This window comes from Lactuca virosa, chromosome 8, assembly GCF_052849685.1.
Source record: "Lactuca virosa cultivar CGN04683 chromosome 8, Lactuca_virosa_CGN04683_v6, whole genome shotgun sequence".
NCBI lineage: Eukaryota > Viridiplantae > Streptophyta > Magnoliopsida > Asterales > Asteraceae > Lactuca > Lactuca virosa.
Window position 1 is genome coordinate 2,003,809 of NC_136433.1, and position 13,923 is coordinate 2,017,731.

Below are 13,923 nucleotides of genomic sequence, written 5' to 3' on the forward strand. Positions count from 1 at the left end.
GGAGGAGGAGGAAGATTGTTGTTGTTGTTGTTGGTTTGGATCGACATCTACAAAAAAGATAGTTTAGTTAGTTTGATTTTATCCTTAAAATAATTTCCGATAAGAATTATTCATTAAGTCTAAGATCCACATTTGGCTTTGTAATGTGTAAATAGATGTTGTAAACACACCACAAGGTTATTTAGGTAGGCCAAACTCTTTCTCAATATCATTCTCTATAAAACTCCTAGATTTAGTGAGATTCATTGACTAGATTCAATGGCATGTTAATTATGGATTGTGCTCCTTTCATTTCGATGACATAAATGCCATAAATCATAGAACAATAGGTGAATCAACCATGCAAAAACCGCATGATGCTCAACTCAAGTTACGCTTGATATTCACAAGTCTCACATTATTTCAAACCATAATCCTCATATTGACGTGTCGGCTAACTGCACATGCTTCGTCAACAGATTATAAGGAAGTATGTGTTTTTATGGGTAACATATGATTCATGTTTTTAATTACATAAAATAGGAATTTTGTTTTATTGCTTTAGTTAATACTTTTAACATTGAACATGTACCCTATCAAACCATTTCGACAACTCTACTCTAAAAATGCAAAGAGGCGGTGAGGGCGGTAAGGTATAAGCTTTTAAAATCCGACCCCATTAGGATCATAGAGACCTAATTAAACCTCTATGTTACGGAAACCAGATGATACTTGTCAAGACTCAGAACAAATCTGATGCCACTCGCTAAGTTCTGATGACCCTTGTGAGGAAGTAATGCGGATAACACATTAAACCAAAAGCACACAAAGGCACAATATTTACGTGGTTCGGTCAAGGTGACCTATGTCTACAAGCAAGAGGGGAGTATTCTTTTTTATGAGCTCTTAAACAGAGATTACAAGTACAACTATTAGATATTCGACGTACTCACTAAGGATACAAAAAACACTCCAACTGACTTAGCAAGCATCACTATTTATAAGGAATGGATCAAAACTAAAACCCTAATGGACCAAGCCCATTGGCCCATGAAGGGTGTCAACCAATCACAATCCTCCATGCAATAGCTTTTGGAACATTCATCCATGTCATACAACTTATGAGCATCAACAACGCACATGATGGATCATCATGAGCCATAGTGGCGCATCATGATGTGCATGTGGTGCATCATGAACACTAGTGGCGCTTCATCCTTCATGGTGGTGCATCAAGGTGTATTCCTTGAGAATCTTCAACTTCATGGCATCCTTGGACAATCTTGATCATCATAGAGGACTTTATAGCATACGACTCATCAAGGAATACAAATGGAGCATCAATACAACAATAAGGCGCATCAACATGATAGTTGTGCTTCTTGTGCAAGGAATGCCGCTTGTTCTCCAGGGATGGCGGTTACTCCTTATGAATGGAGCTTCTATAAAGACGGTGGGGCTTCTTCCTTCAAGGTGATGCTTCTTCCTCTGGGTGTTTCTGCCTACAAAATGACGCTTCTATAACCATAGTGGCTCTTCTTCCTTCAAAGTGGCATACTTTGACAATCAGTTATGCATCCACATTATGCATGGCCTTCTTCATCTATAATGGAGCTTCAAGCATATGATGACGCTTAATGATCATAGATGGCGCATCGATGCACCAGGATGCTCCATTCCACTTCCAGTTGCTCTATACCCCCTTTTAGAATATTTGTTCCTTTATCACTTTATCTGTTCCTTTTTAGGAGATCCATTCCTTTCTCAGACGATCCATTCCTTTTTCACATGCTCCAAGAACCCCTTTCAAATGATATACAATGGGATACATGCCATAGTGAGAAACTCACGTGAATCGCAGAAACGGAGAAGCACAGCAGCACACTAACTCCTTGCGTTGATCAATCCCTCGAGCCAACTAACACCAAGATAGATAAATCCTAAATCAGCAACCTAAATCCTCCAAGTTTGACCCTATGTTAAACTGGGCAAAAGTCAACGCTCAACCTAGTCAAAGTCAACATCACGTCATGAGACCTCCTTGGCCACGTCATGGGAATGCAAAGATAAAACAATTGTGATCTTGGACTTTGCCACAGTGTGACCATTCCTTAGCCACATCGTGATGACTGCCATAAGCCATATTTTTAGATTAATGATTTAATCCATTAAGTCTTTTGCTCCAACTTTCCAGAAGGCTTCCTTTCCTTCCAAAGAACCATAAAAATCATTAATTTATGGACATTCATGTCCATTGCATGTCTCTCCCAAAACTATGTCAAAAAGGGGTAAGAAATGGAGTCAAAACTCCATGCATTGCACCAAACAACAAGAGAGTCTAGATCTGGAACATGTGATGACCAAGGGACCTCAAGGAGTGATAATGTTGCCAACTTTATCCAAACCAACCATTGATAACCACAAATCATGAAGGAAAAAGGGATCAAAACTTAAATCCACAAGAGATGAACCAAAAAGATGGGAACTTGGAGACTTACACAAGTCTAGAAGGTGCACAAAGAGATGAAAATAAGCTTGCTAGTTGATCATTTGCTCCACAAAGTCTTCCTTTAACCTTCAAGTGACCAAAACACCATCAAAGAGCAAAACAGAAAGAGAAGAGGTTAGGGTTTCGTGTAGGGAGGATGGAGGTTGAAGAGAATGGCCTAACCAGGAGTAAAGGCCCTTAAATACGAAGGAAACCCTAAAAATTATGGGCTTGGGCTGTAGCTTTCACCATGTCGTGAAACCCTTCATGTCATGTCATGGTATATGGTTTTCCTAAAAAAACCATGCCTTTGACTCCTTTATACCGTCCACTGGTCCATTCTGGGAAACGGGTGTTACAAGGTGAGTGTTCTCACTATACTATGTTGGATGCTAAACTGCTTTTGTGACTTTTACATGAATGACTGTGGTTAGATCCAGGGCGTAGCCTTACAGGTGCAAGAGTGGGCCTTGGCCCGCCCACACAAATTGAGGTTACATATATGATATATACAATATATATTTATGTTAAATAAAAGGAATAGTTTGTGATATGGCCTATCCCATTCAAAAACTAAAATTTAGTAGAAGGAAAAGCATTGTTGCCTATGTCGATTAGACTACATTTTTGATTATTTTAATGATGTAAGACAATATTGTGTTAAACTTAGATAGACAATTTAGTTTAGAATGCATATATAGTTATATTTTGTTATCGTTTGAAAATTTTCTCGCCCGTTCATATTTTGAAAATTATTTAGAGCCTACCCTAAAACAAAATCACATGTACGTCGCTGGATGGATCACAACACTTTTATGAAAGACTTTGGCTGGATCACAACACTTGTATGGAAGATCACGGTTGGATTATGGCAAGAAAGACTGTAGTTGGGCTATAACACCGGAAATGATTGTAAGACTATGGTTGGATCATAGCATTCTCATGGGTTGAAAGATACTCTAGGCATGAGCCAACTGATTTTTATGGTATGTGGTATTTTGAGGAATTCATTAACCTTTGTGTTTACAGTTTTATATTTACAATGTTTCAGGTACTTCTGGTTCCAAAGGGAATGGTTCGGCTTGATCGCACTGCATTCCCGGAGTTTTATTCCACATTATCTATTTTGATTTACTCTGATGTTTGAGAATACATTATACATTGTCTGGCTTGTGAATAAATGGTTGTATGGTGTTTGGTGGTTTAAAAATAAATTTTTATTAGTATTTTGGGACGTTACATATATTTTTAAAAACATCCTTATATTTTGGATTTATTTGCGAAAAAAAATCTTTATATTCTGTTGGTGATCGGTTTACCAGTAAAATAGTCAATTGACGGTTTTTGGGACTTAATTGATTAAAAAAAATAATGACTAAATCGATTATGTGACCTAAACATGAGAACTTTTTGTAACGCCCGTAGATCCGGGCTAGTCAATTTAGAGATAATGAGCATCAAAAATGAGTTTTTGATGGAAGATTATTTAGAAGGAGTAATATTAACCAAGTTGTAGCATATGTTACAAGGGTTCCGTACATATAAAGAACGCCGAAATCCGAGTTATAACGAAGAAGTTATGGCCCGTCGAAGTTTTACGGCAAAACCGACACGGCACCGGGAGACGTAAACAGTGAATTTACTATAGAGGACTTTTCAGCCTTAGTGATCTAAACAAAAGTTGTAGTATACGTTAAACCGAGAACATACAAAAAAAGAACGCCCAAATCTGACTTCGTATGAGGAAGTTATGAATTTTCTAAGATTTGGCATAGCAGTGCACGGCCCGAAACTCGAATTTTAGTTTGAGCGGGTTTGGCCTACGCGACCTAAATGAGAGTTGAAGATCTCATTCATAGGAACTCAACCATAAAAAGACAGACAAAAACGGAGACCCTATGTAGAAGTTATGAATTTTACGCGGAAGTTACGGGGTTTAGAAGTCGGCAGGGTGCCGCTGCAAAAGGGGTGACATGGCACAATATAGGCCACCCACATTTTGCCACCAGAATGGTGACATGTGGCATGGACTCGGCGAGTCAGTACTCCGACTCAGCGAGTCGATCAGATTTCCAGCCTATAAATAGAGGTCGTGGGCAGCCATAATTCTCACACCAAATCCAACCTTCTTTCTCTCTCTAGCTCCTTAAGCCCCCTAAAGTCTAGGTAAACCCCTAGCACCCGAAGGAAGCCCCGAGAAAAGAGCCTTTCGGCTCGGGGACGCTGCTCCAGTGAAGCCCGGTTTTCGAGAAAACCCGCTGTAAGTGAGCTATGCTTAACCTATCTTTAGTATAGCTTATGTTTTAATATAGTAATGTTATTATGACCTTATAATGAGTATTTGGGCTATTATTATGAGTTATATAAGTGTCGTTATAATATCTTTTTAACCAATCGCGGTACGGGGAATCTGGTTTAAAGGGCCGCATAGGGTTGTTGGATTTCAGAAGTGTTATATGCCAAAATGGTCCTGCCCTCTGGTGTTTTATGTCTGGCCCCTGTCTGTACATAGTGGTTGGAAAATATTGTTTAAATGTTTATATAATAATAATAATGCTAAGACTAATAATCAGTCACGATAAATATTAGACTAAAATCTAGTGGTAATAATACTAGGTTTCGTCGGAGGAAAATAGAATCGTTAGAAGCGAAGCGTTGCCCGAGTTTGGAATCATCTCTTTATCAAGTGAGTGCATAGTTACTTTCATCTTACACATAGATATGAAGTATTTTATATAAACTACGTGCTATGTGTGCATATTATCTGTATACTTGCTATCTATGCTGGATTAACGATTTTATACAAGTTTTATATGATTTAAACTGTATATGTATTTATATCTACGTAATATGTTGGGTAAAACATGGATAGATGAAATATGAGTTGGATGATGAGTTGAGAAGTGATATAGACCATGAGGTAAGGGTGAGAGGTGGACGATGTGAGAAGCCTTGTTCCCAAATGCTGGCCCCGTCATCTAGCAGAGTATGGATGACAACCATGGACTATTCTAGACAGTCCAGTGGAACACTAGCAGGCTCGCAACCTGTAGATGTTGTGAACGATGTGTTCACCGGTGTACTCTAAAAACTCGTTGGCCTGTATCGCGAGTGGACTCTCGAAAACGATACTGTCAATAAAACCCTGGCAGATGCGCCTAAAGGACTCTACCGGCAGAAGCGCCTAATAGAGAACCTCATAACCCCGGCAGATGCGCCTAAAGGACTATACCGGCAGATGCGCCCCATAAAGAATGTCACAATTTTGGCATCTGCGCCTAAGTGATAATATTAGCAGATGTGTCATTAACAATGATGGATTTCGTGCCTATTCCTTAGGATAATCCTTAGGAATGAATGAACGAGGAATAAATGATTCTTAGGATAGATCCTTAAGAGTAAATAAGATAATGGGGATGGGTAATTTGGTTGATTGATTGTTTGATGATTAAACATAATGATTATATTATAGTGGGTTGAAAACCCTATGTACTCACCAGGTTTTCCAACCTGACCCACTCAAGCTTATTTGTATCACAGGTGTCGATACGAAGCCACTTTACACTGAGAGATTTAAAAGAGATGTAGATCACTAGTGTAAATGAATGTAAGTTCTGTTTATGCTTATGTTTCTGTATTGACAATGACATCCCAAGGTTTTAAAAAGAATAAAAATACATTTCTTCGGAAATGCTTTGATAACGTATTTATCACGTTTTTCTGAGAACAAATTCCGCAACATTTTTATTAAAATAAGTACTCTGATTTTTATAAAGCATAAACAAAATCGGTCTCTTCTGGACGTAAAAATGAGGATGTCACACTTTTCAATAGATTTCACAATTAATCGACTTTCATAATCAATCAAAGACGTAAATCGATTACACGTTATATGTGTTTAAGATTGGACAAGGGATAAACTTTTTGTTGTTTCCTTTGATGTGCATTTTGTTTTAAGCTATAAGTCTAATACTTAGTACGTACACTTTCCAAAAGAAGAACAACACCAACAAATGAAACGTTATATCATGTCCAACAATTTGTCTCGTAAAAAGCCACATTAGGCAGCATGTTTCTCACTTATTTTTCGGCATTTAAGACCAGGTGACCACATAACATATGAACTTTTTGGTGGTTTTGATGCGACTCTAAAAAAAGCATGCAGTAGATGTCGTAGGAATCCGACGTTGAAACGGGTTATGATACGGGTACGACCCATGGACGACCCAAGAGGATGATACGAAGGCCCGTCCGCTTTAATGACTAACGGGTACTTGTTGAACAAGCAGAAGAAAATCCCCAGCAACTTAATTCACGTGTGCATGAATTGGTCATGCATATTTTTAGGACCCACTAGTTGTTTTCCGTTTAGAATAAGTCTCAGCACAATAGTTTAGTTCCTTGATTTTTGGCAGCCATGTGCCATTTTTATTTTAGTATTTAATGTTTCTAATGTTTTGGAGAATGAATACGTTGAAAATTGTCCCAAAAACTCTGTCTCCTTCTCTCTGTTTTTTCTGTGGAGATTGACCCTCTCAAACTAGGTCTTATCAATTTGGTGCTTTCATTGATCCACCTCAACCATGCCTCCAAAACCTGAGTCCGCCTCTTCAATGTTTGCAGCCGACAAACCACCATCCATTGAAGCTTCCATGGCATCCATGGTTGAAAATATCTCACAGTTGGTAAATTCCTCCCATGCCCACCAAACCACCACTCAGTCACAACTTGATATCATCATGAAGCAGCTGACAACCCAATATGAACAAACAAACACTCTCCTTGCCACCCTCATCAAGCCAGAAAACAAACCATCTTCATCCTCCTTTCCCAAACCGGAATTCAAACACAATTCCAACGACAGGCAACTAAGACCACCAAAACTCACTCTTCCCTCTTTTAACGGATCCAACCCACTCGACTGGTTATTTCAAGCTGATCGGTATTTTGCATTTTACCAAATCCAGCCCACAGAATGCCTCACTATGGTTGCATTCTATCTCTCGGGAGATGCTCTTAGCTGGTACAAGTATCTTTACAATAACAACCTCCTTACTACATGGGATGCCTTCACAACAGCCTTAACCATCCGTTTTGGCCCATCAACCTATGATAACCATCAAGCAGCCTTATTTAAGCTTCACCAGACCACGACTGTCACAGCTTACCAAACTGAGTTTGAGCGGCTCAGTAATTGTATCATCGGCTTGCCACCGGATGCGCTGCTGAATTGTTTTCTATCTGGGCTAAGAACAGACATTAGCCAAGAACTTGCCATACTCCGACCCAACACCATTACTGAAGCCATCGGCCTAGCCAAATTGATTGAAGATAAAAACAGTGATTTACGTCTACGAAACCGTTACACACCCGCACCTCGAACCTTCACACCAGCTACTACATCACCTCGTCCGGTAACCACAATCGCTACCACAAACACCCCCACAACCGCCGGTCTCTTACCAACACCAACACCGACCAAACCAAACCAAACGCTACCTTTCACTCGCTTATCCCCCGATGCCATGCAACAAAGAAGAGCAGCAGGTCTATGTTTCCGTTGCCCAGAAAAATATCATCCGGGTCATAAATGCAACCCACCCCAGTTCATGATTATCGTCGATAATGATGACATACAACCTCAACCCCATGAATCACCAGAACAACGTTGTTCCAGTCTGACGACACAGTACCAGTCACGGACCTGTACAACACAGAAATCACTCCTCAGTTCCTGTCGTTATCACCGGCAGCACTCCTTGGATCAGCGTCCCCCAAAACACTTCGAATCACGGGATATGTTGATGGTCATCCGGTTACAGTTTTGGTAGATTGTGGCAGCACCCATAACATTGTGCAACCACGTATTGCCAATTTCCTTAAACTTATCACCACACCCATTCCCACCTTCTCTGTCATGATCGGTAACGGCTTACATATTCACTGCCACGGGTATTGCCCTGAGGTTTGTCTCCACCTCCAAACAGCCCAATTCACGATTCCCTTTTTTGTCCTACCTATTGAAGGAGCAGACATCGTTTTAGGTGTGCAATGGCTCAGTTCCCTTGGACCAATCACAGCTGATTTCTCCATACCCCAACTTACATTTACACAAGGGCAAGAACAAATCACCTTAACAGGAGAACCTCTAGTTAGCCCAGCTACAGCTAGTACCCTACACCATCTCATACAAAAACACTCTGTTGTCTCCATGCATGCGTTACTGTTTGATCCAAAACCCACAGATAACGTCCAAACCTCAAAACCAACAATCACAGATCCCATTCTTCAACAATTATTGAATGAATTCCATCATATTTCCGAACAACCCTCCCACTTACCACCAAATCGTCCACATGATCACCATATACCCCTTCTTCCCAATGTTGCACCCGTCAATGTACGACCCTACCGTTACCCTCATTTCCAAAAGAAAATTATGAGGAAACTCATAATCAATATGTTACAAGAGGGACTGATTCGCCCGAGCACTAGCCCATTCTCATCACCGGTCCTATTGGTCAAGAAAAAAGACGGTACATGGAGGTTTTGTGTCGATTACAGAGCCCTAAACGCCATCACTATACGTGATCGTTTTCCTATCCCGACAGTCGATGAACTCCTAGACGAACTCCACAATGCTTTCATCTTTTCGAAGCTTGACTTACGTGCAGGTTACCACCAAATACGGGTTCACAATGATGACACTCATAAAACAGCTTTCCGTACCGTCGATGGACATTACTAGTTTAGAGTCATGTCGTTCGGCTTATCTAACGCACCCTCCTCCTTCTAGGCTGCCATGAACGACATCTTCAGAGACTTGTTACGCCGGTTTGTACTCGTTTTCTTCGATGATATTTTAATCTACAGCCGTTCTCGTGAACAATATTATGAGCACCTACGCATGGTCTTTGAAACACTATCCAAACATCAGTATTTTCCCAAGTTATCAAAATGTATCTTTGCAGTTCATGAGGTACAATACCTAGGGCATGTGATATCACAAAAAGGCGTGGCCACAGATCCAAAAAAACTCAAAGCGATAAGTGACTGGCCCAAACCCACTTCGATGACAGGCTTACGAGGGTTTTTGGGCTTGACGGGCTACTATCGCCGCTTTGTACGTAACTATGCCCAACTGGCTGCCCCACTCACAGATCTCCTTCGCCACCCAACCCTTCAATGGACACCTCAAGCCACCACCGGATTCGAGAACCTCAAAAACGCCATGCTCACACTTCCAATCCTTGCACTACCAAACTTTGAAGTTGTTTTTGACGTCACCACAGACGCCTCCGGCACCGGCATTGGAGCTGTATTATCCCAAGTAGATAAACCCATTGGTTTTTTCAGCAAGAAGTTGTGTCCACGTATGCAAGCCGCCTCCACCTACGTAAGAGAGCTCTACGCCATTACCGAAGCCATAAAAATGGCGTCAATACTTGTTGGGCCATCGTTTTAGGGTATTCACAGATCAGCGCAGTTTAAAGCATCTACTTACTCAAGTGATACAAACACCGGATCAACACAAATGGGCCGCTAAGCTCTTAGGGTATGATTTCGAAGTCTTCTACAAGCCGGGCAAGGAAAATCGTGTTGCAGATGCTCTTAGTCGCAAAACAGAAGCCATACTAATGACCATATCGTTCCCCACTTTTCCTTGGGTACAAGAACTACAGGATTACTACACCAAAACACCGGAAGGACGTGACTGGCACCAAAGAGTTTCATCAAACCCAGGTAAATTACCTGGATATCAGCTCCACAATGGTCTCATCTTTTACAAAGATAGATTATTTATTCCCCTCATTCCATCTCTCCGACTCAAGCTTCTAGAAGAATTTCACTCTTCCATTATGGGGGGTCACTCAGGTATCACAGCCACCATCCATCGGATAAATGCATCTTTCTTTTGGCCCCATCTAAAAAAGGAGGTCACAAAATTCATTAAAGAGTGCATCACGTGTCAACAAACCAAGTATTCCACCCAACAACCCTATGGGCTCTTGCAAGCATTACCAATTCCCAATCAAGTATGGGAGGAGATATCAATGGATTTTATTACACACTTACCCCCATCAAATGGCAAAACCTCAATATGGGTCATAGTTGATCGTCTCACAAAATTCTCCCATTTTATCACCCTTCCCTCCCACTCGACGGCTGCATCATTAGCGACACTATTCTTACAACAAATCTACCGCTTGCATGGAATTCCAAAAACAATCTTGTCGGACCGTGACCCGATCTTTCTCAGTCAATTTTGGAAAGAGCTCTTTAACAAAGTAGGGACAAAACTCCTGCATTCCAGTGCCTACCATCCACAAACCGACGGTCAAACGGAAGTCGTCAACCGCTGTTTAGAAACGTACCTTCGTTGCTTTGCAAGTGATGAACCGGTCCATTGGAGTAAGTACATTTATCTAGCTGAGTACTGGTATAATACCAGCTACCATAGTGCAATCCAAATGACACCTTTCCAAGCTCTTTATGGAAGACCACCTCCAGCATTCCCTCATTATACAATGGGTAGTTCAAAAGTGGAATCAATCGACTCTACCTTGACCATGCACCAACAACTAATCTCACAGCTCAAGGAGACATTGCAACAAACCAGACAAAGAATGACAGATCAAGCTAATAAACACCGTCGAGACAAGGAATTCCAAACAGGTGACCTGGTGCATCTCAAGTTACGCGTCTACCGCCAAATCTCAGTCAAAAAACGGGAATCCAACAAGTTGTGCAAACGCTATTTTGGTCCCTTCAAGGTGCTGGAACGTATTGGAAAAGTAGCATATCGACTAGAACTTCCACCGGGATCAAAAGTCCATCCAATCTTTCATATTTCCCTGTTACGCCCTTGCCATGGCACCTTGCAACCATCCTCCTTACCATTACCCACAACTTTTGTTGAGGACATGCCAGTCATACAACCAGAAGCTATCTTGGATCACCGAACCATGCGCTCAGGAGAGAAATCTACTGATCAAGTTCTTGTCAAATGGAAGGACCGGGACATTACAGAAGCTACTTGGGAAGACAAGGACTCTATAGACCTCACTACTGTTTCAGACCTTGCGGACAAGGTCCCTGTCAATGAGGGGGGAATTGATACGGGTACGACCCATGGACGACCCAAGAGGATGATACGAAGGCCCGTCCGCTTTAATGACTAACGGGTACTTGTTGAACAAGCAGAAGAAAATCCCCAGCAACTTAATTCACGTGTGCATGAATTGGTCATGCATATTTTTAGGACCCACTAGTTGTTTTCCGTTTAGAATAAGTCTCAGCACAATAGTTTAGTTCCTTATTTTTGGCAGCCATGTGCCATTTTTATTTTAGTATTTAATGTTTCTAATGTTTTGGAGAATGAATACGTTGAAAATTGTCCCAAAAACTCTGTCTCCTTCTCTCTGTTTTTTCTGTGGAGATTGACCCTCTCAAACAAGGTCTTATCAGGTTACGACAAATCTTGTCCGATTGTCCTTTCTTACCTCGCTAAATGACAGAATTAGTGACTGATTTTTCCAAAATGGTAGCAATTATATTTTTAATACGATTGTTAATGCTTATTTTCGTAGTAATGCACCTTCCCGATTAGCCCATATTATTTTTTAAGATTGGTTTTTTTTGTTCGTAAAATTTGCATGTGATATAGGACAATAGTTAATTTAGCTTTTAACTTTAGGGATATTCGACCAAATATTATAAACCAATATCACATAATTATTATAAGTTTATAAAAAAACTAACTATATGATTAGGGCAATTTTTAAGAAAATAACTACTCTTTTTATTTTCCAATAAGCTAACTAATTACTCCAGAATAGAGGTGTTTATATATATATATATATATATATATATATATATATATATATATATATATATATATATATATATATATATATATATATTCCGTGGAAACCACGGTTAGCAAAATAAAAAAATATTGATATTTCAAAACCATAATCATTAATAAATGATTTTCAAACATTTATTTACTTAAAAAGTTAGATATAATTGTTGATTTAAATTAATATATAAAATGGTTTGGAGATACCTTATTTGCATGTAGACTATAGATTAATGAAAAGAAATGACAATGGTATATAATGAATATTAATGAAAACAAATTATAATGGTATATAATGAAATATAAGATTGAATATTCTGGAAAAAAACCCAACACGGATAATCATTAACCATGGAAATACAATTTTTATACGACAAAATGAAAATTAAGTTATTTTAAGAAACATACATTAACACGATAAAATAAATTAGAAATGAAAATTAAGATTAAAATGTGTTTTACTATTAAAAAATAAAAGATGTTATAAGAATAAAATTACACAAATTATGTATAAATTTCTAAAACTTCTTTAGACACAACATTTGTAGTTTTATTGTAAGTCTACGATTCTTATCTAATATTAACAATTTTACTTATTTTATGTTTTAAACTGTAGATAAAGCAACATGCAATTTGACATGTGTAAAAATAGGTTCTTTGAGAAAGAAACCAACCTTTGGTAAGAACTCTACTAAACTCTTATTAATTGTCGTTGTAATACATACAACTAATGTAAATTGTTTTCTTTGAAATTTTAAAGAAATTCATTTTTCAAAAGGACTTAAAGATATTCTTGGAATAAAAGTCCAGTTTTCAATATTAATTCAATATATGATGACTGCTTGAATAACCCTTTTTCCCAAAGATATCACCTATAGTGTGCAGTTTTCAATATTAATTCAATATATGATGACTGCTTGAATAACCCTTTTTCCCAAAGATATCACCTATAGTGTGCTGCCATTACATAAGCAATTTTGTTGATCCATATCTCTTAGTAACATAATAGTACATGTTCTTATTTGAATATGCATAAATATATATAAAGTATATTGTATAAAATAGTTATGAATGGAAAAAATATTGTTCATAAAAAACTTGCAATAAAAATATGAATTTTAGTGTATAAAACATATATTCAAGGAAAATATTGGTAATAAATTTATAATAATATATTTTTGTTAAATTGACCAAACAGAAATATGTTGTAAATAATAAGATCCACGATTATTTCTAAATTAAAAAGTTTTCTTGTTTGATTTATTTTCAAAATAGATTAATGGTGATAAATTGTGTGAATTTATCTTGTTGTCTTTATGCAGAGGATGTTTGAGAACAATTTACTGAAACATCACATTGGTCTACCTCCTGATGGACTAAGAAAAGTAACACACATTGCATCACCTAGTCAATGCTAATTAAAGGTTTTTCTCTAAACCTCTTTTGCCATTATAAAAAAGATGACCTTTCTTATAATATTATATATTATTTCTTATTTAGGACACTTTCTCGCAACTTGAATCGAAAGATGTCAAAAAGAAATTCACCATGCTTCAGGCATTTACATTTTTTTTCTAAAAATATGATCCACATA

At 38.5% G+C, this 13,923-nt stretch overlaps 1 protein-coding gene and 1 pseudogene across 1 annotated transcript; both read left to right on the forward strand.

Moving 5' to 3' along the window:
• The first annotated feature begins 7,050 nt into the window (after positions 1-7,050).
• LOC145129321 (uncharacterized) lies at positions 7,051-9,215 on the forward strand. Its single transcript, XM_079064019.1, has 2 exons — positions 7,051-8,173; positions 8,290-9,215. The coding sequence occupies exons 1-2, from the start codon at positions 7,051-7,053 to the stop codon at positions 9,213-9,215; spliced, it is 2,049 nt and encodes a 682-aa protein (XP_078920145.1).
• Positions 9,216-9,539: 324 nt separating this feature from the next.
• On the forward strand, positions 9,540-9,932 carry LOC145129322 (putative mitochondrial protein AtMg00860 pseudogene; annotated as a pseudogene).
• Positions 9,933-13,923: the final 3,991 nt, after the last annotated feature.